This window comes from Juglans regia, chromosome 3 (genome assembly GCF_001411555.2).
Source record: "Juglans regia cultivar Chandler chromosome 3, Walnut 2.0, whole genome shotgun sequence".
NCBI lineage: Eukaryota > Viridiplantae > Streptophyta > Magnoliopsida > Fagales > Juglandaceae > Juglans > Juglans regia.
In genome coordinates this window covers 34842445-34869786 of record NC_049903.1, presented here as the reverse complement: position 1 = coordinate 34869786, position 27342 = coordinate 34842445, and the positions used below count along the sequence as shown (strand labels likewise).

The window sequence follows — 27342 nt, the reverse complement described above, 5'->3', positions numbered from 1 at the left end:
CAGAGCTTGATCTTTCTTATACTAGGTTGTATAAGAAGGATTGGGGGAATTATCAGCATTAGTCTTCTCAGGGACGGGATCAGAGCTTCCCCAAACCCTAGAAGATCATTACTGTTAAGGAATGATAGAAATTGAGATTGCCAGCCCAAGTAATTTTGTTCATTGAGTTTGAAGGATGCTGGTGGTGAGGTGTGGGAGAGATGGAAACGGTTGTTGGTATTGACATCATTTCAGGATGAGGAGGAAGACATTATGTGGAAGCAAATCCAGGAAAGAAAAGTAGCATGAGTTATTCCTTTTCTGATACCAAGTTAGAAAAAATATGTTTGTAATGTGTTTGTCCAACCTGCCCAAACACCGTGTATTGAATTGAATTTATAGATTTACAGTATAACAGAGTGAAGCAAGAAGTGGAGAAAAAATAAGAGCTAACTTAGCTCACAGTTGTACACTAACTTTTTCTAAATCATTACAAAAATTCATAATTCAAATGAGTCTAACGGTTGAGCAAGGGTCGATAATTCAGTAGATGATGTAGCACCAAATTGTGCAGAAAAATCTGCAGTTGATAAAGAATCTTGAACTTCCTTAATAGACACCTTAACATTTACAAGTGAGAAGCTCGGACTATGCAAAGACATAGTCGGGATGGACGTTAACTAGAGGAAATCAAATTGCATTCTCCTCTGATGGGCATGGAGGGGAAAAATTACATGGCCATACAACTTGGTCAAGAGTTGCAGCTTCCACCGTCCATGCTAGTTGTTGGTAAATACTTGATGTTGGAGCACCCCATTGTCAAGATTTGTGGCAGCTTGTCCTCTGAAAACTCACCTATAAAAGGAGATCATTTCCTGTGCAATGAGCCGTGGGCGAAAGGCACAAGAAGTACTCAGTGAAGAAGAGCTTAAAAGAGGAACAGAGAGAGAGCCAAGATGAGCTTTGAGAAAAAGAAGAGAGTTAAGTTTAGTGGAGTGAGATATTTCTCCTCTGTAATATTTTATGTGTTCCACTATTTAATAGTGAAGCTTTTTCTCTGTGGACGTAGGCAGTTGCCAAACCACGTTAAATTCTTGGAGTTATAGTGTGCATGTGTGTCTTGATTTCTGTTGTGCAAGTATTATATTTTCTTTGATACTACCTCTAGATCACTGTGATTTCCCCAACAGTGTGCATCCTGACCGGATTTTCTTTTCCAATTCGGTCCAGAACCTGAAAATCCTAGTGAATCTGGGAGGGTAGGACCTGATTACGAATCCGGTTTTTCAACTGGTTATCCGTAATTAGTTTCTTTTTTAAAAAAACTAGGAAATTTGTGAAAAAAAACTTAACAAAGTTTTAAAAGAAACCGAAGGAACAAGTAATACAATAAATGCTTGTTGGAAAAAGAGAGAAGCATATGTCAATCTGTAATGGATTGTATAAAACAATATTCAGCTAAGTACCATCCAGATGACACAAAGGCAGAGTCAGATCTTCCATGGAAATTAGCCAAATCGAGCATCTTATCCAGTTTATTCATAGAGGCGTCGATGTATATTGCATTGAGGAAATTAGGCAAAAGCCAAGCTCACTCATTGACTTGGAAGAAGAAGACACACATGCATTGGTCTCGCGACTGATTAATGAACCCTACCCTGTTGTTTCCATTGTGGGTATGCTGGAAATAGGTAAAACAAGTCTTACAAAAATTGTTTCTGAGCATAGCGCCATCTGTGAGCATTTCGCTCACTGAGCTTGGGTGTCAATACCTGAACAGTACAATGACAATGCACTCCATGACGATGTAGCAAACCATGTCCCAAGGATCAACTGGCTCAAGGAAGTGAAGGTGTCCTTAAAGGAGAAAAAATGCCTTGTAGTTCTGGAAAACATCTCGACAAAGGAGGTGGCTTATTAAAAAATAAATAATAATAAATTCGGATATTCGGATTTACATTCAGTTAATACCCAAATTATTTTCATGTTTATCTAGGCAGATAATCACCTGATCTTTGAAACCCGGATATGGATCCAGTTATGGCTAGGTATCTGGATCTGTATCTAGTTCTACACCCTTAGGTTTTTGGTCATTGTGATAGTAGGTAGGGGCTTTTTGTTCATTCGACTTAGGCTGATATGGACATGGGAATGTAGATGGAGTATGTGACGATTGAATTTGAGGGACTGCATATAGCAATTCTCGAACTGTAATATCATTTCTCGAAACGAAATATTGAGATGATGTGGAAATCTATTACAATATATAAAAGTGGAATCATATAATTCCGACGTGGAATTCTACCCATAAAAGTAGGCATTCTACCCATTAAATTTGAAATGTTGCTTCGTTTGGAACCTAAAATCATCTAAACTCATCATTACAATTTTTTCAAATCCCAACACAAAATATAATAAACAATTTAACTTTTTCAAATCCCAAAATAATAATAATAATAAACAATAATATTATAACAATATTTTATCATCTCAACTCAACTCAGTTCAACATCCAAACGAAGTTTATGAAGCGGTAAACCTTTTAAAAACGATGTTTCATTATGAAACATTGTAACTTTTAAGTTTCATTTCTTTTCTTACATATAAAGCTATAAACCGATTCAAGACTCCACCCAAAAGCACTAATTCAACATTTATATTGTTTTATATTTTAAGTGGAGTCATATGATTCTGATGTGGCATTCTACCCATAAAAGTAGACATTCTACCCATAAAATTTGAAGTGTTATGTTTATGGAGCGATAATTCTTTTAAAATCAATGTTTCATTATAAACTGTTGTAAATTTTAAGTTTCATTTCTTTCTTACATATAAAAATATAAACCGATTCAAATCTCAACCCAAAGACACTATTTCAATTTTTATATTGTTTAGTTAAATCGTCCTATAAACCACTTTGAATTTCTCCACTATAAAACTCGGTCTTTCTCTAAGGTCCCATTTGGGTTTGGAAAGTGTTTCATCTCATCTCGTTTCATCATTACAACTTTTCTAAATTCTCATATAAAATATAATAAAAAATTCAACTTTTTCAAATCTCAATTGAACTTTTTCAAATCTCAAAATAATAATATTAATATTAAAAAATAATATTCTAACAATATATTTTTTAACTTTTATCTTTAATCTAAAACTATATCATCTCATATTTGAGTCTAAACTAAGCCAAATCTCTCTCTCATTCACCACATACATCACATACACAACAATTAGTGCATAACACAGGTTATAGGCTCGTTGAGCACTCCCAATGAATGTTGTATAATACATTTTTCTCTAAAAATATAAAGAAATGCTCTCAAAACACCCTCCATTGGATTTTCTATTTTGAAGACATTTTTACATTTTGCTACATGACATTGCTAGATGTAGAGGATTCTATTCATCAATGTAAACATATTTAATTAATTTCTCACTCCTCCTTCTCCTAGTACATTAGCATTTTTATATTAGCATGTCCACCCTTGCATTTGGAAGAGACCCAAAGTTCTCATTTGTGGTGCAAGTAGCTATAATTATTCAATTGGGTTTGATTACAAAACAAAATAAAACAATAATATTTTTATTTTATAATCTCTTCGTTTTATTTTTGAATCAATTTATATTTTAATTTAACTTATAAATTTAGATTAATTTAAAATAGAATATAATTATATGATATTGTATATGAGAAGATGTTGTAAATATCAAAAGATATAAAGATATTATTGATAGTTAGAGTAAAATATTTGAAATGAATAAAAAATATAATATTTAAATGATATGAAGAAAAAATAGATAAATTGATATATGGTATATTGTAAAAATAAGTATGTAAAATAAAAAAAATAAATTTTAATGATGTATTTTAAATAATAGAATGAAGAAGTCATTGAGAGTGCTCTGATAATTGTAGGCTTGGAGCTCATGAGATAATTTCCGACCGTTTCATCTGGAAAGAAATTTCGAAACATAACCAGTATTATTTTTCAAAATTTGAATTTTGAAGGGAGGGAACACGTGCCAAAGCCAAAATTCAAATATACTAAAAAGGACGCACAGCCAATATGCCGCTTGGGCACACCTCTTCCCCTCAAACAAATTTCAAACCTTGATCCATCGATTGTCACACAGAGAGAGAGAGAGAGAGAGGGAGAGAGAGAGAGAGCGTGCGACTAGAGAGAGAATAGCGGTTATTAGGGTTCGGAGAGATTCATAGAAGAAGAAGGCGAAGCCGACGACGGTAGAATTCATGGAGAAGTACGAGAAACTGGAGAAGGTAGGTGAAGGAACCTACGGGAAGGTGTACAAGGCGAAAGATAAGGATAGCGGAGAGGTGGTGGCCCTGAAGAAGACCCGTCTTGAGATGGACGAGGAGGGAGTCCCTCCCACCGCTCTTCGCGAGGTCTCTCTCCTCCAGATGCTCTCCCAATCTCTCTACGTCGTCCGCCTCCTCTGCGTCGAGCACTCCCTCAACAAACACGGCAAGCCTCTCCTTTACCTCGTCTTCGAGTACCTCGACACCGATCTCAAGAAGTTTATCGATTCCCATCGCAAGTGCCCCAATCCTAGGCCACTCCCTTCCCCCTTGGTCCAGAGCTTTCTTTACCAACTCTGCAAGGGTGTCGCCCACTGCCATTCTCACGGCGTTCTCCACCGCGATCTCAAGCCCCAGAATCTGCTTGTCGACAAGGACAGGGGCATCCTCAAGATCGCTGATCTTGGCCTTGGCCGCGCCTTCACCGTTCCTCTCAAGAGCTACACCCACGAGATCGTCACACTCTGGTACAGGGCTCCCGAGGTCCTCCTCGGATCCACCCATTACTCTACCGGGGTCGACATTTGGTCCGTAGGTTGCATCTTCGCCGAAATGGTAAGACGTCAAGCCCTTTTTCCTGGAGACTCCGAGTTCCAGCAATTGCTTCATATTTTCAGGTTGCTCGGCACACCCACCGAGAAGCAGTGGCCAGGAGTTACTTCTTTGAGGGATTGGCATGTCTATCCACAGTGGGAACCTCAAAACTTAGCCAGGGCTGTTCCTTCTTTGGGACCGGATGGTGTTGACCTCCTCTCGGTGAGCACTTGCATTACTGATCTTCTTCATTCACAATAAGCTATAATTGTCATCATTGCAACATTATACAAACTATTCACATTAAAAACCTGATATTGAGGACTGGAAGGCATCTCTTGGGTTTTGGTTATTTATTCTCGCATCAAGCATTCACTGCACATATTCATGCCTTTCAACTTATATGCAGAAATCGAGCTATTTCCAGTAATGCAGTATATGAGACGTGCAAAAAACTCATTGTATTATATGGTTATGAGATATTTAAAGCGTTTACTTGATAGTTTAAGAAAAAATGTGCTAGGGTTTACTGCATACCAAATTGTTCTATATATCAATGTCGTTGAAATTAACTCGTTAAAAATCACAGAAGAAGTCCTTCAATGATGACCGAAATTTTGATTAGAGGTTGTGAACGTTGTTCCTCTCCTGTCTAAATCATACTCAGAAATTTAACGACTGCACTTGCCTGGTTGATATGTTTATTGAAGTTTTTGTGCTTCCATCCCGAGCCCTGACCAATTTTAGGAGGGACATTATCAGATTTTGACCGCATCTCATATTTGAGTGTGGTATGGTAGGCTTGAAAGGTTTCAAACAAGCTGCTGATACGTTCTGTGGAGAATTAGAAGCATGATGGTACAGTTAGGTTGGCAACACTTCCGTTAAAGACAATACTGTCTCAATGAGCGATGAAGCCATGATGATGAATGAATTGTCAAGGAGAGCAAGTTAACCAAATGCTGTGACATTGATTAATCTGAAATTATTTTACTACAAAAGGTGTTCCCGTTTAATACTCATTGTTCCTCGCATGTTAGTGGAATACATCTTACCTGCCGGAAAAACTACTGGTCTGTTGTCGATTAGATTGCATAAAATTCTTATCTGAATTCTAGGGTCTAGATTGGAAGATAGATAAACAAAGGATTTGTTCTACAACGTTTATTAAGCATTAATGTTGTCTAGAATATTTAATGCTGCCACGAAGATTCACGCAGACAGTAATAAGTAGTGTAAAATCTAGGTTTTAGAATTTGGACAGCAATTTTAAGGGATCAAAATGTAAGTTATATATGTCTCCGTTGTGTCTAACTTTGTGAATGTTGTATTTGGAAATGCAGAAAATGCTAAAATATGAACCAGCTGAAAGAATCTCAGCCAAAGCAGCGCTTGACCACCCTTATTTTGACAGCCTTGACAAGTCTCAATTCTGAAGTTGTGTAGCTGGTCTGAAGTCTCTGGTTACTAAAGTCTTTACAGGGAACTTGCTTTAATGTGGTTTGAAGGGCTGACTTTCTTTAATTGATGCTTGGTGCAATCATTTTTCATCATCTTGGTGATTTGAACTTTGCTGTATGTGATTTGCAACTGATGTTGCAATATTTTTTTATTTTGCAGTTTTTCACTTTTAGATATAATATCAGCAAGTTAAAGCTTTTGCACTTGCAAACGCCTGGGTCATGGCCGAGGCATCATTCCTATATTTATAAGATAAAATAGATAATAGAAATAATATTTGTAGTCATAGAGCGTGTAATGCAATCTATTTGAAAAATGAGAGTAATTATAAAATTCATATGAAAAAGAATTAGTTTTTTAATAATAAACTTTATATTTTTTTAAAAAGATTGTGTGATGCTTATACACTCTACAATTGTGTGATTGGACGATGGTTGCATTTCTTTTAAGAAAAAATGAAAGTTGCCACTTGCCTTGATGAACACGTGGGTTGAAATTGGATAATTGGTGGAAATTAATTGAGAAGGCTCATAAGGCCATTCTAGTTAGGGGTGTAAATTCAAACTGGAAAATCGAATCGGATCGGTTTTACCGGTTTTGATCCGGTCCGGTTCGGAACCGGCTTTTAAAATGTAAAAATCGGTCGGTTTCGATTTTGGGATTTCTTGGACTGGACTGGACAGGTTAATTAAAAAAAATAAAAAGTAATATTTTTATATATAAGTTTTATACAAAATATTATATATATATATATTAAATATTAATATATATAAGTTTTATATATAATGTATAATTATAAATTTTTATGTGAAATTTTATATATAACATATATATTCATATATGAAATAAATTTTTATTATAATTTATAAATTATTACATAAAATGTTAATACTAAATCACTAAAAGTTTATAACTAATACTAATATATAACTTATAACTATATTAATAGTTTAATATTAATACTATTATATAGTCTAATCTATTAATAAAAGTATAAAACAGTGTTTTTTAAATCAATTTTTTTTTTTATAAATAAATTTTTAATGACAAATTGTGAAATTTACATTTAAAAAAAATCAGAAAACCGGATTGAACCGGACTGGAAATCGGTAAAACCGAAAGTATCGGTTTAGGAGGGTAACCGGTGCGCAATCGGTTTTGAAAAATACAAAACCGCTACATACCGGTTCAGTCCTAGATTTTATCCAAAACCGGACCGGACTGGTTACACCCCTAATTCCAGCATTCCTAAAAGGAGAGTGATACTTATACAACACATTTGGTGATACTTGGCGCCCTCAGTGTACACTTGCTATGATGACTGTATTGTCCTCATGTGAGCCACAACTCGTCAAGATCACAAGGAGCTCTTGAGCCTGCCACTGGAGGGGAAAGGGAAGATACCCTAAGGCAAGGAGCCACTGGGAAGTAATTTTGACTCCACTCCATTGCCTCCGGTTGAACAGCCCTCCCTCCTCATCTTTGTTTGCCCTCCAAACCCTTCCACACCCGTATTGAAGGTTATCGCTTCCATCCCACCAACTTTTGCTCTCAAGGTTGCGTCGCCTTCTATCCTGTTGAGCAAGGCAAGGGCCATTGAGGTAGTTCAGGAAGCTCCAGCAGCCCTTGCGTTGGCTTAAGTCCCACATGTTGTGGTCTTTCTAACTGTGGTTCCCTTGCAGGCCCTTCTAGTTATGTCTTCACTCGTCTAAGTGGGTGATGTGAGGGTAATCAAGACCTTTACACCAACCTAGGAGAAGCTTTCACTTCGCTTCTATGGAGCTCTCTTGAATTTCGCCCTCGGGGAATCCAAAGTTTGCGTCTTGCCACCCTCTGTTAACATCGAAACATTTTCCTCCCTAGAGGCTACAAAGAGGGCATTGAGAGGTTCCCATTTATCGAGGAATAGGGATGGGCCGGTGAGGAGGGGGCTCAAATCTTGGCAAGGAAAGGGTATCTATTCCCGAGTCCCTAATACAATACTATTTTAAGCATGAGGCCACCTTGGTGGGAGCTTCCCTAGAGGTTGCATCTCGGGTTGCGGCGATCGAAGAGGAAAACTGAAGGAGGTGGAGGGTGAGGTCGAGACAGAGCCATCTGAGGGCTTGGAAGAGTTGACCATCTCACCCAAACTCTAGGCCGAGATGGTCATGATGGGGGCTAATGACGTCTCCCCTGCCCTGCTAGAGATTGGGGCCAGGACGACGTCAAGGGAGACTGGGGAGGACTCGACTGTTGCACTAGAGTCAGAGGTTGAGGAGCAACTAGTGGAGGTCATTGAGGTCTCTCGCACCCCGCTTGAAGTTGAGGCAGTAGTGTTAAGCTCAGAAGGGAGTAAACCTTCCGCCAGTGAAGGTATAGGGTGGGTGCATGCTCGTGAGCAACCAGAGTCTATAGAGGGCATAGACCACTCCAACAAGTCCAGGTCGGGACCTGGGTGCAGGGACGAGGCCCATCCCCATCTTGAAGAGCAAGCAGATCCCATCTTGGGTTTCCCTCCACTTCCTAGTCTTGAAGAGTAGGTAGATCACGGGGTTGGGGAAGACGCTTGAGGACTCCATCTGGGAGATGGCCAGGTCACTTAGAGACCCCTTCGCTGGGGTACGTGCCATTTTGCTGTCTTCATTTTCCTTTCCTTAGATTCTCTTCAAATGTTCTAACTTTGTTTTTCTTTTGTGATAGGTGGCGGAGTCGCTAGTAGCTTTCAAAGTAGACAGCTAGGGAGCTCTAAAAGAAAAGAATCGGGCACTCCGGTCTATGGTGAGTGTGGCCATGTGCCACACCAGGCGTGAGAATGAGAAGTTGGGAGGAGGCCTTTGTCAAGGTCGAGTTAGTCCATCGATGGAGGCAAAAGAGAATTGCTAAGTTCGTCGACAGAAGGCCACGCTCAAAGTTGATCTTGCCAAGTCACGGGAGGAGGTTGGGTACTCGACTCGATAGTGCGCTTTAGGGTGAGGCATGAGCCAATCTGCAAGAGTCACTAGACGCCAAGACAGCAGAGATGGAGGAACTACAGGAGGAATGCCATTCTGCAATTCAGTCGTCCAACTGGCTCCAAAAAGAGTTTGACTCCCTTTCTAACTTCCTGAAGAAGAAGATGGAGTCTCTTAAGAAGTCTAGGTCGCAGCAGGCAAACGAATTGGAGCTTTAGATCACTTTGTCCTGCGCCACGAAAATCCAAGAGAAGACTAGGGCTGATGAGGTTACTGCAAAGCTGGCCAATGTGGAGCACTGACTCACCGCTAGCCAGGTCATTGTCCACGAGTTGCAGAGTAAAGTGGATGACTTGAATGGCTTGGTCCCCCGTCTGGACGCCCAACTGAAGCAGGCACCTCTCGTTCGGGATGAGGCCTGGTCACATGGCTATATAGAGGGCTTGAAGATGATGCATGATCATGTGTTAGAGAATTCGCAGAGTGACTTGAGGTCTCCTAATCTAGAGACTCTGCCATCGGACCTGTAGGCGTTGGAGCATGGCACCTCCATAGGCCTTGAATGGATGCTAGATGCCTTTCTGGATGATCCCGTCGGCTGGTTTTGTAGACGTTCTATACCATAGATGTTTTTTCTTTTTTCCTTTGTATATACTCGCGCTTTTTGTGCTATGTACTCGTTCGCACTTCATGCGCCATGTATGTTAATGACACTTTAACCTCTTCTTGTTTCACAATCTTTATTATCTTTGTTATCGTCGTGTAAACAACTCGGATTAACCATCATAATGAACCTTAGACGAGAGATAACGAAGCGTTAGGAAAGTCGAGCAGTCTGCAAGACCCGTGAACTTGAGACTTTGTAAACTCATGAGCTTGATGCTTATGTTCACAAGACTCGAGCCGCTTTTAGGATTTACAAAGTTGATGGCCTTGCCTTGCAGACTTTTAAAATGTACTTGCCCTTTATGCACTTGTAAACTTTGTGGAAGCTGAGTAGTGCATCAGATTGGACTCGCCTCATTGACCCTCGTGATGCGAGGGGGGTGGGGCAGTACATCAGACTGGATCCACCCTTTGCACTTGTAAACTTTATGGAGGTCGAGCAGTGCGTTAGACTGGACTCGCCTCGTTGAACCTCGTGGTGCGAGGAGGTCGGGCAGTATGTCAAACTGGACTCATCCTTGCACTTGTAACTTTGCGGAGGTCAAGCAACGCATTAGATAGGATTCGCCTCGTTGACCCTCGCGGTGTAAGGGGGTCAGGCAATACGTCAAACTAGACCCACCCTTTGTGTTGGGGTATATGTGGAGCCTGGTTTTGGAGTTGGAAAAAGTGTTTGTTGAAAGTTGGCTCGACAGTTGGCACGAGTCAAACTTTGCTTGACATACCGCTCGAGCGAAGATTAAGTCCGAGAGTTCGCTTGAGTCCCGCTCGACACTCCGCTCAAGTAAGACACAAACCTTAGTGTTCGATCGACACTCCACTAGAGCCAATGTTCATTTGGCTGTTCGCTCGAGTCGGCTCGACACTCCGCTCGAGTGAAGTACTCAGTTTTTGCCAATTTAGAGTTTCCAGCGCCACTCACTATAAATATATCATATTAGACTTGTGTTGGACGGTCTCAAGCATATTTTGAGAGAGAACAATTGTCTAATGAGTGCATATTGTGTGAGAGAGCAAAGAGCCCTAGAGAGTATGAGTTGAGATTGAGTGATTGTAATCTCCTCTGGTTAATAAGATTTCTGCAGCTCTGTGGTCGTAGGAAATTTGCTGAACCCCGTATATTGTGTGTCGTGTTCTTGATTGTGTTGCTTTTACTTTATTTTTCATCGTTGGTGTGTGTGTTTTGCATAACATTTCACAACACTTTGCACTTGTAAACTTTACGGAGGTCGTGCAATACGTTAGACTAGGCTTGCATTGTTGGCCTTTGAGGTGCGTGGGAGGTTAGGTAGTACGTTAGACTGGACTCGTCCTTTGCACTTGTAACTTTACAGAGGTTGTATAGCGCGTCAGATTAGACTCGCCTCGTTGACCCTCGTGGTGTAAGGGCTCAGGCAGTACGTTAGACTTGACTTGCCTTTTGCACTTGTAAACTTTACGGAGGTCGAACGGTACGTCAGGCTGGACTTGCCTCGTTAACCCTTGCGGCATGAAAGAGGTTAGGCAATACGGTAGATTGGACCCGCCTTGTAAACTTTTCGGAGGTCGAGCAGTAAATCAGACTGGACTCGCCTCGCTGACCCTTGCGATGCGAGGGAGGTCGGGCAGTATGTTAGACTGAACCCGCCCTTTGCACTTGTAAACTTTGTGAAGGTCGAGCAGTACGTCAGATTGGACTCACCTCGTTGACCCTTGCAGTGTGAGGGGGTCGGGCAGTATGTTAGACAGGTTCCACCCTTTGCACTTGTAAACTTTGTGGAGGTCGAGCAGTACGTCAAACTGGACTCGCCTAGTTCACCCTCGCGGTGTGATGGGGATAGGGCAGTACGTCAGACTGGACTCGCCCTTTGCTTTTGTAAACTTTGAGTAAAACATATTCCTGGGTGTTCGGCATTCCATGGGTGTGATAGGTCCTTTCCTTGTACATGTTTTAGTCTATACGAGCCTTGGCGATTTTTGGTTGTGACCACATAGGGTCCCTCCCACCTTGGTTCCAACTTCCCTTCATCTCGGTGGTTATCCCAACTTGCCTTAGCACTAGTTCCCCGACTTTAAAGGAGCTCAGCTGGTTGAATAAACGCTCTGCCCTTCTTTTATTGATCATTTTCCTTACTTCTACTTTTAACCTTCTTTCTTCCAACAAGTCGAGCTCCTCCTCCAGTCTTGCACTGTTGGAGTCTTGATCGAAGTGTTGAATCCTGTAGGTAGGCATTCCTACTTCAACGGGTGCTACTGCCTCATGTCCGTAGGTGAGCGTGAAAGGGGTTTTGCCCATCGGTGTTTTGATCGTAGTCCGGTACACCCACAACACTCCTGGAAGTTCTTCTGCCCATGTCCCCTTCTTATACTCAAGCCTCTTCTTAAGGATCCCGAGTAAAGTCTTGTTGATCACCTCGACTTGCCCATTGGACTGTGGGTGTCCCGGGGAAGAATACCTAAACTTGATTCCCGAATCCCTGCACCAGTCACGGTAATGGTCCGAGTCAAACAACCTCCCATTGTCTGATATGATAAAACGAGGGATGTCAAATCTGCACACGACCATCTTCCATAGGAACTGAATAATATTGCTTGATGTTATTATCGCCAGGGCCTCAGCTTCAACCCACTTAGTGAAGTAGTCCACAACCACTACTACAAATTTTACCCCACCTTTTCCTGGAGAAAAGAGGCCGACCAGGTCAACGCCCAATTGTACGAAAGGCTATGGTGTCGTGATCAATGTCAGCTCCTCTGGTGGGCAACGAGGTACTGGGGAGAAGTCCTGGCACTTCTACTATCTCCTAACAAACTCCACGTCTTTTTGGGCAAGTGGCCAGTAGAATCTCGCTCTCATCATCTTACCTGCCAGTGCTTTTCCTCCCAAGTGGTTATCGCATACTCTTTCGTGTACTTGGTCGAACGAGATGTACTGTGTCAAACGAGACACACCTCAAGAGGGGCATGGAGTAACCCCGTTTGTACAGAGTCCCGTTTGTCAAGATGAAGCGATCCACCTTATTCTTGATTTTCCTCGCTTGCCACTTGTCATCGGGTAACTCGTTGGTATCGAGATACTTGATTATGTCCGTAGCCCATTTTGGAGCCATTGGCCTAACCTCCGAGATCTCATCCCCTATCACGGACATCCCTACTATGCTGATGACAACTTGCTTAGGTAAGGGCAAGTCCTCCTGCCCAGACACAACTCGTGCCAGTTCTTGGCCTTTTGGTTCTTGGCTCTTGGTATCTGCTGAATCTGGAAGTATTTGAAATGGTGTGCCTTTCTCCTACTAGCGTAAGGTATTTTTTCAATTTTTCGCTCTTTGTGGTGAATCCCCTAGACTTGGTTGACGACTACCTGGAAGTTGGCTTTTACTTCTATTTCATTAGCGCCCAGCAACTTAGCAACCGCCAAGTCGGCCAGCAGTACTTCATATTCCGCTTCATTGTTGGTAGTTTTGAACGCCAACCTGATGGCTTAGTTGTGTTCTTTCTTGGCATCCATGATGATATGCACCCCCACTTCCCCTCTAGGCTGACCAGATGAGCCATCAACGAAGATTTGCCAGGGTGTCTTGGGAGGTGCATTATGAACCTCTTCCTGTAAGCTAGTAAACTCTGCGATGAAGTTTGCTAGTATCTGTCCCTTAATGGAGCTTCTAGGGACATATTCGATGTCGAATTCACTCATCTCTACAGTCCAGTTCATCGACAGACCAGAGATATTCGATGCAGTAAGATCTTCTTCAAATGGGCTTTAGTTAAGACTTGTATCAGGTGTGCCTGGAAGGATGGTCTGAGTCAGCGGGTGGTCATATGAGGATATCTCACTTCAGCGCCCTAGAAAGCACGTCTAGTGTAGTAAACCAGCTTCTGGGAGCCCTTTATGTCTCGTACCATACGAGGATATCTCACTTCTACACCCTGAAAAGCACGGCTAGTGTAGTAAACTAGCTTCTAGGAGTCGTTCATGTCTTGTACCAAAGCTGGCGGAGACTGCATGCGGGGAGAGAAACAAATATAGACTTAGAACTTCTCCTAGGTGGGCTAGACTGAGCAGAGAGGGACTGGCGAGATAGAGCTTGAGGCTCTCGAATGCTTGGTCGCATTTGTCGTTCCAATTCTATGCCTTCCATAATACCTTGAAAAATGGCAAGCACTTATTCGTCGACCTAGACACAAACCTATTAAGAGACAATATGCGACCAATGAGTTTCTGCACATCATTGATGCTTCGTGGCAGGGCCATGTTGATATGGCCTCCATCATTTTTTGGTTGGCCTCTATTCCCCATTCCGAGACCATGTAATCCAAGAACTTTTCGGATTCTACACTGAATGCACACTAGGTCGGCTAGGTGTCGTTCGAGGATCTTACTCTTCACAAGTAGGTCATCCACATAAACTTCCATGCTCTGTGCTATCTATTCCTTGAACATGCGATTTACTAGTCGCTGGTAGGTGGCCTCTCCGTTCTTCAAGCCGAAAGGCATGGCCGTGTAGCAGAACAAACCCTTATCCATGATGAATGACATCTTTTCATTGTCGTTGGGGTCCATGCGGATTTGATTGTATCCTGAGTAGGCATCCATGAAACTAAGAATGCTCCACTTGCCGTTGGCCTTCTTCACGAGCACAACATTAGACAGCCAGTCCTGGTAGTGTGCCTCACGTATGAATCCTGCTGCTAGGAGGCGATCGGCTTCTATTGCCAAGTCTGATCATGGCCTCGGGGCGGTTCGTGTCGAATGGAGCCAACTCGAGTGGCTCATTCAGCTCTACTTGGCGAAGAGCCTGCTCGTCCCAAACTTCTTCCTCTCCCACAACGAACCCTGGTGGGGGCAGGATGGCGTCTTTATTTCGGGGCTCTATCATATTGACCCCGTCTTTCATTGGCCTTAACTCTTGCACATAACTTTCTCGTGCAAGGACCTGTTTGCTGAGGATCTCATCCACTCCCGCGGGGTTGAGAACTTCATCTTTAGGTGGTAATTCAACACCACCACCCTCAGGTTGTTGAGTGAGTCACCCAAGTATAGCGTTGTACGAGGATGAGGCCTTCACCACTATGAAATCAGCCATCGTGGAAGCAGTGTGGGGGGCCTTTCCCACCAAGATCGAAAGAGTGATGGTTCCCACTGGCTTAACCATATCTCCTATGAACCCTTTCAGCGGCATGATTGCTGGTCATAGGTGGTTGGGATCAATCCCCTTTCGAGAGAAAGCATCCCAAAAGAAGATGTTGGCGGAACTGCCATTGTCGATGAGGATCCTCTTGGTGGTGAAGTTAGCCACTTGCATCGTCACCACCAAGGCGTTGTCGTGGGGATAGAGGACTCTTTCTTCGTAGATCCCTCCAAAGGTGATGGTTGGTATGGGCTCGTTCCTCCTCTGCTTGACTGGGTGGTGCTCGACTGAATACACCTTCTCGAATCATGCCCTTCTAGCGTGGGCCTTTCTGCTGGAGGAGGTTGGCCCGCCCTCAGCGAACCACCAAGCTATGGTACGGATCTTGCCCAATGGGGCATTTTCACGAGGTGGTGACCGAGGGCAATTTTGGGAGGGGGGGTCCCATTCTACTCGCCTCCTTGAAATCTCACTTCTTATTGGCAGGGCGAACCTACCCTGACCTCGTTCCCTTTCCTCCTGCTGGCCGGCATAGTGCCGAGGAGTCGGGTATCCCGCTCTCCCCTTATCTGCAGTGTTGTGAGTTATGAAACTGTGATAAATGCAATAACTGAGACCACCATCTTGATGGTCAACTTCTTTGGGACCAGGCCTGTTCACTTCCTCTATAGTTAATGTTGCTCTCACGTGGCCCCTCCTTTTGATGGCTGATAACTGTCTCGTCCCTTGCCGCGATGTCTACCCTTGGCCTTGTCCACAGTTTTGGATTGGGCCTACGTCTTGGCCTTCCTGTCAGCCTTCTCCAACTCTATTTTTCTTGGTGGCATGAAGCGTATATTTAGCATTTATGAACCTATCCGCTTGGTCCATGAATTCTTGTAGTGTAGTGGGGGTCTTTCTAGCCAACTCAACTATAAATGGGTTCTGAGGCCATACGCCACCCAGCAGGGCGGCGAGAGTAATCTTCTTGTCTTGGTCATCAGTAGTCATGCGCTGTTTGTTAAATCTGGCCAAGTAGGCCTTCAAGCTCTCATCCTCTTGCTGCTTGATGGTCAGGAGGTAAGCCGCAGGGCGTTTTCTCCTCTTGCTGGCCATAAACTATGTGATGAAGAGGCGGTTAGGTCTTAGAAGCTACATATTGAGTTTGGCGTCAGCGATGTGAACCATCTCCCCACAGAATTTGTGAATTTCGATGGTAACGGCATAGCCATCACTTCCGTGCTGTAAGGCAGGTTCGTGCTGGTGAGCATGTGGTCCACTTAGGATGAGGCTTCCACCTTTTTGACCATCACTTTGTATTTGTCCATGAGGTCACGAAGTTCGTGCTGCATCTTCTTTTTGTCCTCATCATCAGCACTCGTCCTTCCTACGACTCATGACTTGTCCGGCCTATTATGGTTAGGTTCAATGTCTTTGGACATCTTGTTAGTGTCTACCCATAGGGCCTCATTTTCCCTTTTGGAGTGTTTGCAGTTGTGCCATCAGCGTCTTTACCAACTGCTCCATTTCTGCAAAGCGTGCTTCCATGTCTTCTGATAAGGCTTCTGGTCCTTGAGTTGTTTGAGAACGAGTTGTCAGTGGCATACAAAGGACACGTTATGTCTATAGAAAAGATCTCAAAGACGATGTCACTGTTAATGTCGTGTTTTGTACACCTAGGCAAGGTTCTAGCAACTCAGGTCGGGATCTTCACCTATAAACACAAAGAAGAAAGTGGGCTCAGGGTCATCTAGGGAGCCTCTAATGCCTAAGTTAGAGTTTAGAGAGAGTCCTTTGTACCTGGGTGGGGAGCTTTTATAGTAAGTCCCCTGGGAACATTATGTTCCTGGTGTCAGGGTCAAACTGTCTCGCCCGTGTCTGTCTTAGCTTAAGCATTTAATGCGACGTGGCGGCTTGGGTTAGGGCCTTCAATGCGATGTGGCTTCTGGCATTGTGCTTTTAATGTGTTGTGGCTCCCAGGGTGAGTCCCACCAGTGGGTGAACGGCGCGGTCACTTATGGTTCCCTCTGTTATAGAATGGATGGTCGTCCGCGTATTCCATTTATTCTATCGACGTAAGTCTTTAAAACTAGATGTAACAGGGGACGTCAGAGTCAACGGGTCCCATCTGTCCCCTATGGATGGTTTCCCGCGTTCCATACCCCTCTTTCTCCGATGCGACTTTTGAGGGATTGAGCCCTTTGGATAAATCCGAGGCCTCGAGATAATGAGCCCAACACTGGATGTCCAACGTTTGGCTTAGGCCCAATTGTGATAAGGGGTGGGAAACACCTCTCCCACATCACCTTATTGGTTTTTTGATCAATTTGTTCTTTGGTTGTCACCAATAAATTTATTGGTGTGTTGTTGGACAAGGTCTTCTGAAGAGGAAAGGAGTTATGACACACCGACAATGAAGGCTTGAAGTGGAGATGTGTTCTGTCGACTGAGATGGGAACCCTAACTGGGTAAAGGTTAAACATGTGATGGGCCACTGAGGCAAATGGGCTACAGACATTGAGGCAGCGGGCTATGAGAAGCTGATCTACAATCGTTGGGCCATGGGCCAAGAGTTATCACTTTGGGTTTATATCATTATATGCTTTATTTTATAAAGTCAGTATTTCTTTATGTAGTATATGGGCTTGTTAGTAAGAGGGTATTTCAGTATTTTACGTATTGTTTGTTATATAGAATCTGCGTAGGGGAGAGTAGTCTTTAGTCTGGAAGTTTCTATTGTTCATCGTCTCTATAGAGGAGCTCCCATCGAAGAGAGCATTATCTATACTATTCTGAAGAAAGGTTTAAAAACCTGGTTCATCAAACTCTGGAATGTGGAAGGGGCGTTAGCTAAACCAAATGGCATAACTAAGAATTCGTAGTGTCCCTCATGTGTCCGAAACGCAGTCTTGGGAACGTCAGCTGGGTTAACCCTTATTTGATGATAGCCCGACCTTAAGTCGAGCTTAGAAAACACCTTAGCACCATGCAACTCATCTAGTAATTCTTCCACAATGGGAATAAGATATTTATCCTTCACTATCACACTATTCAAAGCCCTGTAATCCACACATAAATGCCACGTCCCATCTGCCTTTCTCAGGACTTTGACTGGGGCGAATTACCCCTGAATCCAGAAACTCCTTCACTATTTTTTTCAATTTCATATTTTTGGAAATATGGGTAATGGTATGGTCTTACTGATACTGGTTTTGTGCCAGGCTGGAGGTTGATAGCATGGTCATGAGAGCTTGTAAGGGGTAGGCCAAAGGGAGTGGAGAAAATATCTTGGCATTGGGTAAGGATGTGTTGTACGCTTTCAGGAAGGTTTTGATTCTGTGGTGGTTGTTTCTCTTCAATCATTGGTAGTAAAACTTCTTTGGATTCCAATAGTTTGGATTTAGGAATAAAACCCTTTTCAATCCAAGAATTCATAGTGAGGCCTTTCAACTTAACAAACGTATTTTGATGGTTGAACTGCATAGTAAGCTCCTTGAAATTCCACAAAATTGAGCCTAGCCCTTGTAACCAATACACCCTAAGCACCATGTCACAACCAGCTAGGACCAAAACATACAAGTCCACATTAAAAACTTCCCCCTAAATTGAGATATTAGCCCCTAACACCTTCCCTTCACTATCTACCAAAACATGGGAACCCTCTTAAGAAAGGCTGGATCCAAGAAGTTATGAGTGCTTCCTCAATCAATGAGAATGACTACCCATTGTCTACCAATTTTTCCCTTAACTCTATAGTCCGAGGACTTAAAGAGCTAACAATAGCATGTAGGAAAATTTCTGGGACTTTCCCAAAGTGTACCAGCCCATCACAGTCCTGCTGGTCATTTGTAAATTCCACTTCTGCTCCTTGTCACTCAATCTCTTCCTCAACTTCTTCAATAAATACAACCTGGGGCTATGGCACTTATGCCCCGAATGCCACTTGGAGTCACAATGATAGCATAGGCCTTTCTCCCTCTGTGTTTTCATAGCACTTTGACTTATTTTCTGGATAGGTACCACAGCCTTGGCTTGGGATGTGTTTGTGTTTGGTTCAAGATTATAAGGGTTTGCTTTAAATTTAAGAGAGGCTGGGTTTGTGTAATGGTTTTGTCGTAGTTTGGGAATTAATATTTTGTGGAGAGACACGTTTTTTTCTTAGATTTTGGCTAGGCTATAGGCATTGATGAGGTTCTGGGGATTAAACATGCGAATAGTTATCCTTATCTCATCCATTAGAAAAAAATCTATTCATCATCCATTTTCTCATCATCCTCTTATTATCTCATGATTTGGCATTAGATGATAGATTCACAAGTGAAATATGATAAATAGTCTTCAATCATCTAATGTCACATCATGAGATGATGAGAGGATGATGAAAATTGAGATGATGAGTAGCATTACTCAATCCCTTAAGCCACTAAGAAAACAACTTAGGTTGTATTTATCAAACAACCCCCTTAATCTGTTTGATAAGGCTTCAAAGCTGGCCTTATTCCTCTACTGTGTCATGTTGTCTTAAATGAATGAGTTGCTCCATTGGGTCATCATAGGTGCTTGGCCCAAAACCAATCAATAGAGTTTTGACAAATTCTTCCCAACTAGTGAGGGAACCAGACTCATCCAACTCCTGGAACCAGACTAGGGCTTTGCTCTCCATATGAAGTGAAATCAGCCTCATGCGATGTTGTGGAATTATGGAAGGTAAAAAACTGATTTACCTTGTAAAGCTATCCCAGTGGATCTTCCCCTTGAAAAGTGGGAAAATCCAAATGCATTGCTCTAGGTTGAATGTCACCAATGTGAGGTATCATCTGCACACTTATGTTTGAGTTTTCTGCTTCATGTGTATCCCTTGATTTGTTGTTGCTCTTCTGCAGATCTAAAGCTACTGAGGAGAGCTGATGCATAAGGGCATCCATTTGCCGTCTGATGGCGTACATCTCAACCTCGATGGTGTTGAATTGAGATTCTGAATTCTTGATGTGAGCTTCCATTGTCTTCATAAATGAGTTGAAGCTCTCCTGTAATTGATTTAGGCGTGTGCCTTCAACTTGAATGGTGGAATATATGTAATGCCCTATTCTCGGAAGTCCGAAGAGTTAGCTCTTAATACTTAATATCAACTCCAATATTACAATTATAAAATCCAGAAAACTCCATAAAATATTAATTCATTTGCCCAACCCAAATATCCATGTTCTTTCATAAGGACAAAAAAAAATTTCTCAATAAGATAAATTAAGAACTCTCCAAAGACTAGAAAATATCATTAACTCATCATATCAAAATAACCGAAAATAATCAATTTACTAACTATGACTCTCAAATAAGTATTTGTACCCTCGAACACTTATTCCTCTAGGAACATCAAACATTTCTAACATTGCCTACTCTTTCTCTCTAGCAGAACTATCAAGATTATCTGAAAAATGTTTGGAGATAAGAGGTGAATTATCAATAACTCAGTAAGCAGAGAGCATATACTAATATGCAAACATAAACATTTATAGAATTCAGAATACTAAACAAAAACACATTTTATTCTCAGAATGTAGAGTCAGAACATGTTATAAAAAATATAAGAGCAAAAGTTCAAAAAAACATTCTTATTCAAAATTCCTTTGACATAGCATAACTGAACACATCATATCAGAATAGAATTCCATGTTTAACCCTTGTGGTAGGGTTGTGCAAACCCTGGCGGCCAATAGAGCAGAAACATAATATGAATCTTCAAAAGTACTTAGGCATAACATATCTGATTCATCATCATCATCATATCAGAACAAAGGCCATGTTTAACCCTCATGGTAGGGTTGTGCATCTGCAGATAATCAAGCAGAGGCATATCAGAACTGAAACAAAGTACCACTACTCTTTCCCGTGGAAGGGCCATATCATATAAAAACAGAAGCCATGTAAAACCCCCATGGTAGGGTCTCTAATTGAATGGAGCAGAAACAGAATAAGATATAGAACCAAATAGTCATGCCAAAGGTTTTTCAGATGCCACATCTTATCAAAACAGAGTACTGAACAAAATCATAACAGTATGAAATTAGATCACAAAAACATAATTTATGCACAAAATTTCATATTCGCTCTCTTTTGCACAGTTCATAAATGAAATGTAAAAATAGCTCATGTTTGCACCAGTCATGCCAGAAAATACTTTATTCTTATACAAAATTTTATGAGTAATGCAGAACAAATAACTGAGGTTATTTCAAATTTCTTTTCATAACAAAGCATGCATATTTTTCATTAGACCAACTCCATATTATTTTATTTTATACAAAGTCTAGTATAGGAACCCTGCTTATCTGGACTTCTTAAGTTTTTAGAAATTTTCCTCAACAACGTAGAACACGTATAAATCGTCACCTATAACATAATCATGTAAATTGCGTAAATTTCCAATTGCATGCATACTTCATAATTAAAACCTGAGATATAAAATTCGATATTTTTCTTAAAATCTAAACATCCTCGGAATCCTAAGATATCAACTCTACCCAAAATGCTTTGATTTTCACAAAGTTTCTCCAAACAAATACCCGATTAAATCCTAACATCATATTATTCCATAAATGGTTTTATAATATTTTCCATGCAAACACGTGGTCTGGACATCAAACTATACACATTAAACCCATAATTCCAGCCATGGCCCATAAACATGTCAGTCCATAATGCAGCATAGCCCATCTCAATTCAATACCTATTATGCCAAGTTTGACTATAAGGGCATTTTAGTAATAAGGAAAAATTGCATGTGAAATACTGAAAACTAAAATACTCAAGGGAAACAATGGCTTACGGGAGGAAACCGATGTGCGACCCGGGGCAATAACAACTCACCGAGAGCGAAGGAGTCGTGATGGGGCTGGGTGCATTTGACGGTGGTGAGAGCGGCGGCTGGGTATTGGGAGAGAGAGAGAGAAACATGGTGAGAGAGAGCAAAATGTGAGGGAGAAAGATGAAGCTCACCGTGAGATGCGACGGACTGGGGGTGTCGGAAAGTTCTTGGTAGTGGTTTTTGTGGGGTCTCGACTATGGAGCTTGGAGGTGACAGCAAGGTGCAACAACCAGTGAGAGGCCATCAAATGGGAGCTCGATGGACGACTTGAGCAAGTACTTGCTCTGGTTTTTATAACCAAAACAGAGGTGGTTATTGGGTGTTAGATGGAGGTTGTGGCACGCGGTGGTGCTAATAGTGGCTGGGATGCACAGAGTTGGTTTTCTAATGCTGCAACACCATGGGCGTGCCACCAGTCATCTCAGGATGGCCTCGTTAGTGGCAATGGAGTGGTTTTCCTTACGGTGAAGGGAGTGCTTCACTGAAGGTTTGCAGCTTTAGGTGTCCTTTTCATGCAGGAGGGATAAGCATATTATATATAGGTGACTGAGAACCAAAAGAAAACCCTAGAGGAATAGAGACGTGCATGTGCATGGGAGTGGAATCAAGCGTGGTGGGGAAACCAGAAATTGATCATAAACTGATAATTGGTTCTCATGGTTTAAAGCAAACAGGTGTGGGCCTTGGATTTTGGGTGTACGAGATTTGGACTTTTTTAGTGAATTATAGGCCCCGACTCAACAACTTGTCTCATAAAGTTTTTGGGCCAATTCCCACTTGGCCCATTACAAGATTTTAACCTAATTATCACGTCCCATAAAAAGGTTTCACCTAGTCCAAAAATATATTCTTGGCCCTCAAAAAGATTTTTCCATCTGACCCAAAGATATTTAATGATTTTAATACAATTAGCAAGCCCAATAAAAAAAATATCTGATATCCACTAAAAATAAAATTCAGGCCCGTAGTCCATTCCAAAAAATACTCTTTAATCCCAAGTGGGCTCTTTGTACGTATTAACCCAAAACAATACATAGAGCAGCTTGGCCTAGACCTGGTGTTGGGTCCAAGTGTTACAATATAGGATCTGGGCTCTAGATATCAATTGTAACCAACAAGGATATATAGAAAGTGTAAATAAGGAATGATGTAGAAATGAGAATCACTTCATTCATAATAGTATTGATAATGCTCTTTTCGAGGGGAGCTCCTCCATAGGAACAATGAATAGTAGAAACTTCCAGACTAAAGACTACTCTCCCCTACGCAGATTCTATATAACAAACAATACGTAAAATATTGAAAAACCCCTCTTACTAACAGGCCCGTATACTACTTAAAGATATACTAACTTTATTAAATAAACCAGATAATGAATAAACCCAAAGTGATAACTCTTGGCCCATGGCCCAATGATTGTAGATCAGCTTCTCACAACCCTCTGCCTCAATGTTTGTAGCTCATTTGCCTCAGTGGCCCAATGGCCCATCACGTGTTTAACCTTTACTCAATTAGGGTTCTCATCTCAGTCGACAGAACACATCTCCTCTTCAAGCCTTCATTGTCGGTGTGTCACAAGTTTCTATAAATCAGACCAAGTTCATTCATGGGGAAGCTTTAAAAAGAACGCGAGTTTTGAAGTTGTCGTTATTCAAGATAAGTGGATTGCCCTGTGGGGTTGTAAATTAAGTTTGGAATCAGCAAAAGTTTTGTGAGTTAAAGGCGGTAGCTAAGTATAAGGTGGGGTTTGGGTAGTGAGCTGATATTCTCAGATAATTTGTAAATAGTAATAAAAAAATAATGATGGAATATTAAATAGTAATAATAAAATAATAAATAATAATGAAGTATTATAAGAATACCTATTCTCAATATCCAAACTAGGCTAGTCTAGAACACCTCGTAAGGCGTGAAACATCGTCACTCTTTATTGGTGTTAAGAATTTCACTCCCTACATGTGTTAAGGATCCATGCCATCAATAATTCTCAAATATAAACGTACTTCTTTTTAGAATACCTAAAAGATTGGCGCCACCATCGGCATCAAGCATGATTGGTGTTTGTTGTGTACAAGGGACTCACGTACTATTCCTACGGTCAACAAAAAAGCTGGCAGGCTTCAAGGAAGGGTGGTTCTTAGTTAAGCAGTCGCCAGAGAGCAAAGGCGAAACCGAAAGATCATTGTTGTTTGTGTGTGTGTGTGTAAAGTAATTTATAACAAAGGGAACCTGATATAGTAGATTCTGATCTTTATAGGTATAGTTGGTAATATAATTGTCATATGTGACACGCACACGCTGCGACCAATATAATCACCACGCATGACATAGTTATTATACATTTTTTTTTTTCTCTAAGCAGTTAGTATGCATAAGATATCATGTGCTACAGATGAATATCACCTAGAAATTTAAAAATATATTATAATGTATAATAAATATATACAGAAAAGAATGAGAAGAAATGTGGGTGGGTGGGTGGGTGGACGTGGCCATGTAAATCGGAGGAAGAGAGTGCTTATTCTCCTTCCCCCACCCCACAATAGTTGGCAAATGTAAAAGCCTTATACCATCATGACCCACATATATCTCAACTCCCCCGATTCTTTTGTTTAATCTCTCTCTTTTTTCCTCAACAGATTTTAAGCTTCTTCTATATCTTTCTATTTCCTTTTTATTTCTCTCTCCTCTTTTTTTTTTTTTTTTTTTTTTGATCTGCCTTCGTTTTGGTTCACATATAGTATGAATATCCTTCACTAGAATATAGGATTATCTGTTGATGCTTTCTTATCGAAAAACAAAAAAAGGTTTGGAAAGGATCAGTAGGCTAGCTCAGGGGAGATAAAGGAGGGTAGTGGGGGGTTTGGGGTGGAATGGAAGGATTGGATGGGCTGATAGAGAGGCTGTTGGAAGGAAGGAAGAACAGAGGCAAACGGATTCAGCTTGCAGAGTCTGAAATCCGCCAACTTTGCATCGCTGCCAAGGATGTCTTCCTCAGCCAGCCAAATCTTCTTGAATTAGAGGCTCCCATTAACGTTTGTGGTATCCCAGTTTTTCTTCTTGTTTTTTCTTTTTTCTTTGCTTCCTTATTTTTTTATTTTTGGTTCATGATTTTCAACGTCCTACCTATTCTCTGTAGGGCCAAAAGATTCCCTTTTGTTGCTCTCGGGAATTTATCTGTTGTCCAGTTATGTGGCACCTTCAGTTTAAGATATAAAATTCTCATAATGATGGTTCAGATTTCAGAGCAAATATGATTACATTAAATATTTGTTCATACAATCAAATCCATGCAGTGTTAGACGTTGCTAATGACATGAAACATGATTTTTCTGTAATAGGACTAGTGATTATATGATCTTTAGATTTGTATAAATTGGAGAAGATGCGACACCGGTGGTTGAATAATATGGTGCATTTATTGTTAACGAATAATTGTATAAAGGACTCTTAAGGCTCCTATTATCATAAAGACAATATATATATAACAATTGCAAGGTTCACGTACAATGATAATTTTATCGAATTCATCATAAAAATATTGGGTAGGACCAATTACAGCTTATAAAAGTTCTTTTCATGCAGTCAAATTTCAGATGAGAAAGTTGTATTTTGGAGTTGAAGAGTATTTATTTCGATTTGGCGTATCTAATTCACTAATCTAACTTGGGTATTTTGGATCATGCGCGCATGTCTTTTTTCTTTATGAGCGTGTATGTCTTTATTCAATGATTATGGCTCGGGTGTAGGTGACATACACGGTCAGTATGCAGACCTCTTACGATTGTTTGAGTATGGTGGTTTTCCACCAAATTCAAACTACCTGTTCCTTGGAGACTACGTGGATAGAGGAAAACAGAGTATAGAGACTATATGCCTTCTGCTTGGTTACAAGATCAAGTATCCGGATAACTTATTTCTCCTCCGGGGAAACCATGAATGTGCATCTATCAATCGAATCTATGGTTTCTATGATGAGTGCAAGCGTCGCTTCAGCGTCCGTCTCTGGAAGATATTTACAGAATGCTTCAACTGTTTGCCAGTAGCTGCAGTGATCGATGACAAAATCCTATGCATGCACGGTGGCCTTTCGCCCGAAATGGAGAGGTTGGATCAAATCAGAGCTATAGAAAGGCCAGTTGATGTGCCAGACCAGGGACTCTTATGTGACCTCCTATGGGCTGATCCCGACAGAGACATCAGAGGGTGGGGTGAGAATGATAGGGGTGTTTCCTATACTTTTGGAGCGGACAAGGTAGCTGAGTTCTTGAAGAAACATGATCTTGATCTCATATGCCGTGCCCACCAGGTCTTCCTTAGTTTTTGTTACTTTCACTTTTTCTTTTCTCTCAACCATCTTTGCCTAAAAGTTGCTTGTTTTTTGGAAAATGGTTGACAGGTAGTTGAAGATGGTTATGAGTTCTTCGCAGACAGGCAGCTAGTTACCATATTCTCGGCACCAAACTATTGCGGAGAATTTAATAATGCGGGTGCCCTCATGAGTGTGGATGCAAACTTGCTCTGTTCCTTTCAGATTCTCAAACCGTGGAGGGGGAAAACGGCACATCTCGAATAATAAATAATATGTCTAGTACTGCCGCAGCTGGACAAAGAATTTGGTGCATTAGAGAGGGGAAGGACAGCCTGTGGAAGAAATGTATTCTTGTTGGTAGTTGTCTATCAGATTCAAGACTTTGTTGTGCTTTAACAGCCTCACATTTGTTTGTAAAGATTCTTTAAAATCTTCCATTTTCTTTGATAATTTAAGAATATTCGTGTAACCGAGGGAGCAATAAGGCGGCTGTGTATGTGTATATATATATACTAGCAGTGCTTCAACGTGCTATGCACGTTTGCCCTGTTGGAAGAAAAAAAAAGTTATTTTGTAAAATATAAACATGTTTTGTCTTAAAAAAAAAAAACATAATCATAAGCAAAATATTTTTTTTATCTAGAGATTGAGGAAGTATTTTTTTAATAATGTTGTAAATTTTTTATTTTTTTAAAAATGTTTATGATGATTAAAAAAATACAAGAAAAAAAGAACAGAAAAATAAAAAAATGAAATACACATTCATGACATATTTTTGAACTATGTTTTCGTTAGTTGTAGCAGTTCACTTTAGTCGGCAATGACAGAAGCGTCAGATCTGCCAGACGACAGTAATTAATTAGTTCATATTTTTTTATTTTTACTATACAGATCGGCCACATCTGTCAAATTGAAGAAAAAATAAAGTGTAATTTCGAATATTAAAATAGTCTAATGTATAAGAATAAAATTATTATTTATATATGTTCATCATTTATTATGAAATTTAAATTATATTAAAAATTCAAATTAATTAGATAGTTTTTTTCTCTTAAAAATGTATAATAAAATTTCATCATTTATTTAATGATGAAAAATTAGTATTTTATAAATTAAAGTTGATTTTTAGTGTATGATATAATAAACAGTAATAGGATATGCGAAAAGAACATGTGAAGAAAAAAAAA

At 40.8% G+C, this 27342-nt stretch overlaps 3 protein-coding genes across 3 annotated transcripts; 2 read left to right on the top strand and 1 right to left on the bottom strand.

Moving 5' to 3' along the window:
- Positions 1-3990: 3990 nt before the first annotated feature.
- On the top strand, positions 3991-6679 carry LOC108988926 (cell division control protein 2 homolog C). Its single transcript, XM_018962372.2, has 2 exons — positions 3991-5053; positions 6175-6679. The coding sequence occupies exons 1-2, from the start codon at positions 4232-4234 to the stop codon at positions 6265-6267; spliced, it is 915 nt and encodes a 304-aa protein (XP_018817917.1). The 5' UTR covers positions 3991-4231; the 3' UTR covers positions 6268-6679.
- Positions 6680-11821: 5142 nt separating this feature from the next.
- LOC108986887 lies at positions 11822-13564 on the bottom strand. Its single transcript, XM_018959721.1, has 3 exons — positions 13414-13564; positions 12823-13129; positions 11822-12422 (listed from the first exon to the last, which is right to left on the bottom strand). The coding sequence occupies exons 1-3, from the start codon at positions 13562-13564 to the stop codon at positions 11822-11824; spliced, it is 1059 nt and encodes a 352-aa protein (XP_018815266.1).
- A 10867-nt stretch (positions 13565-24431) lies between these two features.
- LOC108988843 (serine/threonine-protein phosphatase PP1-like) lies at positions 24432-26765 on the top strand. The gene is made up of 3 exons (XM_018962255.2): positions 24432-24885; positions 25593-26152; positions 26243-26765. The coding sequence occupies exons 1-3, from the start codon at positions 24717-24719 to the stop codon at positions 26417-26419; spliced, it is 906 nt and encodes a 301-aa protein (XP_018817800.1). The 5' UTR covers positions 24432-24716; the 3' UTR covers positions 26420-26765.
- Positions 26766-27342: the final 577 nt, after the last annotated feature.

Bases quoted from the DNA above. Each gene is read 5' to 3' on its own strand.
- LOC108988843 (XM_018962255.2), top strand. From the start codon at position 24,717: ATGGAAGGATTGGATGGGCTGATAGAGAGGCTGTTGGAAGGAAGGAAG. The intron at 24,886-25,592 runs GTATCCCAGTTT...GCTCGGGTGTAG, and splicing joins GGCTCCCATTAACGTTTGTG to GTGACATACACGGTCAGTAT. The intron at 26,153-26,242 runs GTCTTCCTTAGT...AATGGTTGACAG, and splicing joins TCATATGCCGTGCCCACCAG to GTAGTTGAAGATGGTTATGA.
- LOC108988926 (XM_018962372.2), top strand. From the start codon at position 4,232: ATGGAGAAGTACGAGAAACTGGAGAAGGTAGGTGAAGGAACCTACGGG. The intron at 5,054-6,174 runs GTGAGCACTTGC...TTGGAAATGCAG, and splicing joins ATGGTGTTGACCTCCTCTCG to AAAATGCTAAAATATGAACC.
- LOC108986887 (XM_018959721.1), bottom strand. From the start codon at position 13,564: ATGAGTGAATTCGACATCGAATATGTCCCTAGAAGCTCCATTAAGGGA. The intron at 13,130-13,413 runs GTCAGCCTAGAG...AAATACTTCCAG, and splicing joins CTTCGTTGATGGCTCATCTG to ATTCAGCAGATACCAAGAGC. The intron at 12,423-12,822 runs GTGTGTCTCGTT...GGTCGTGTGCAG, and splicing joins TACTCCATGCCCCTCTTGAG to ATTTGACATCCCTCGTTTTA.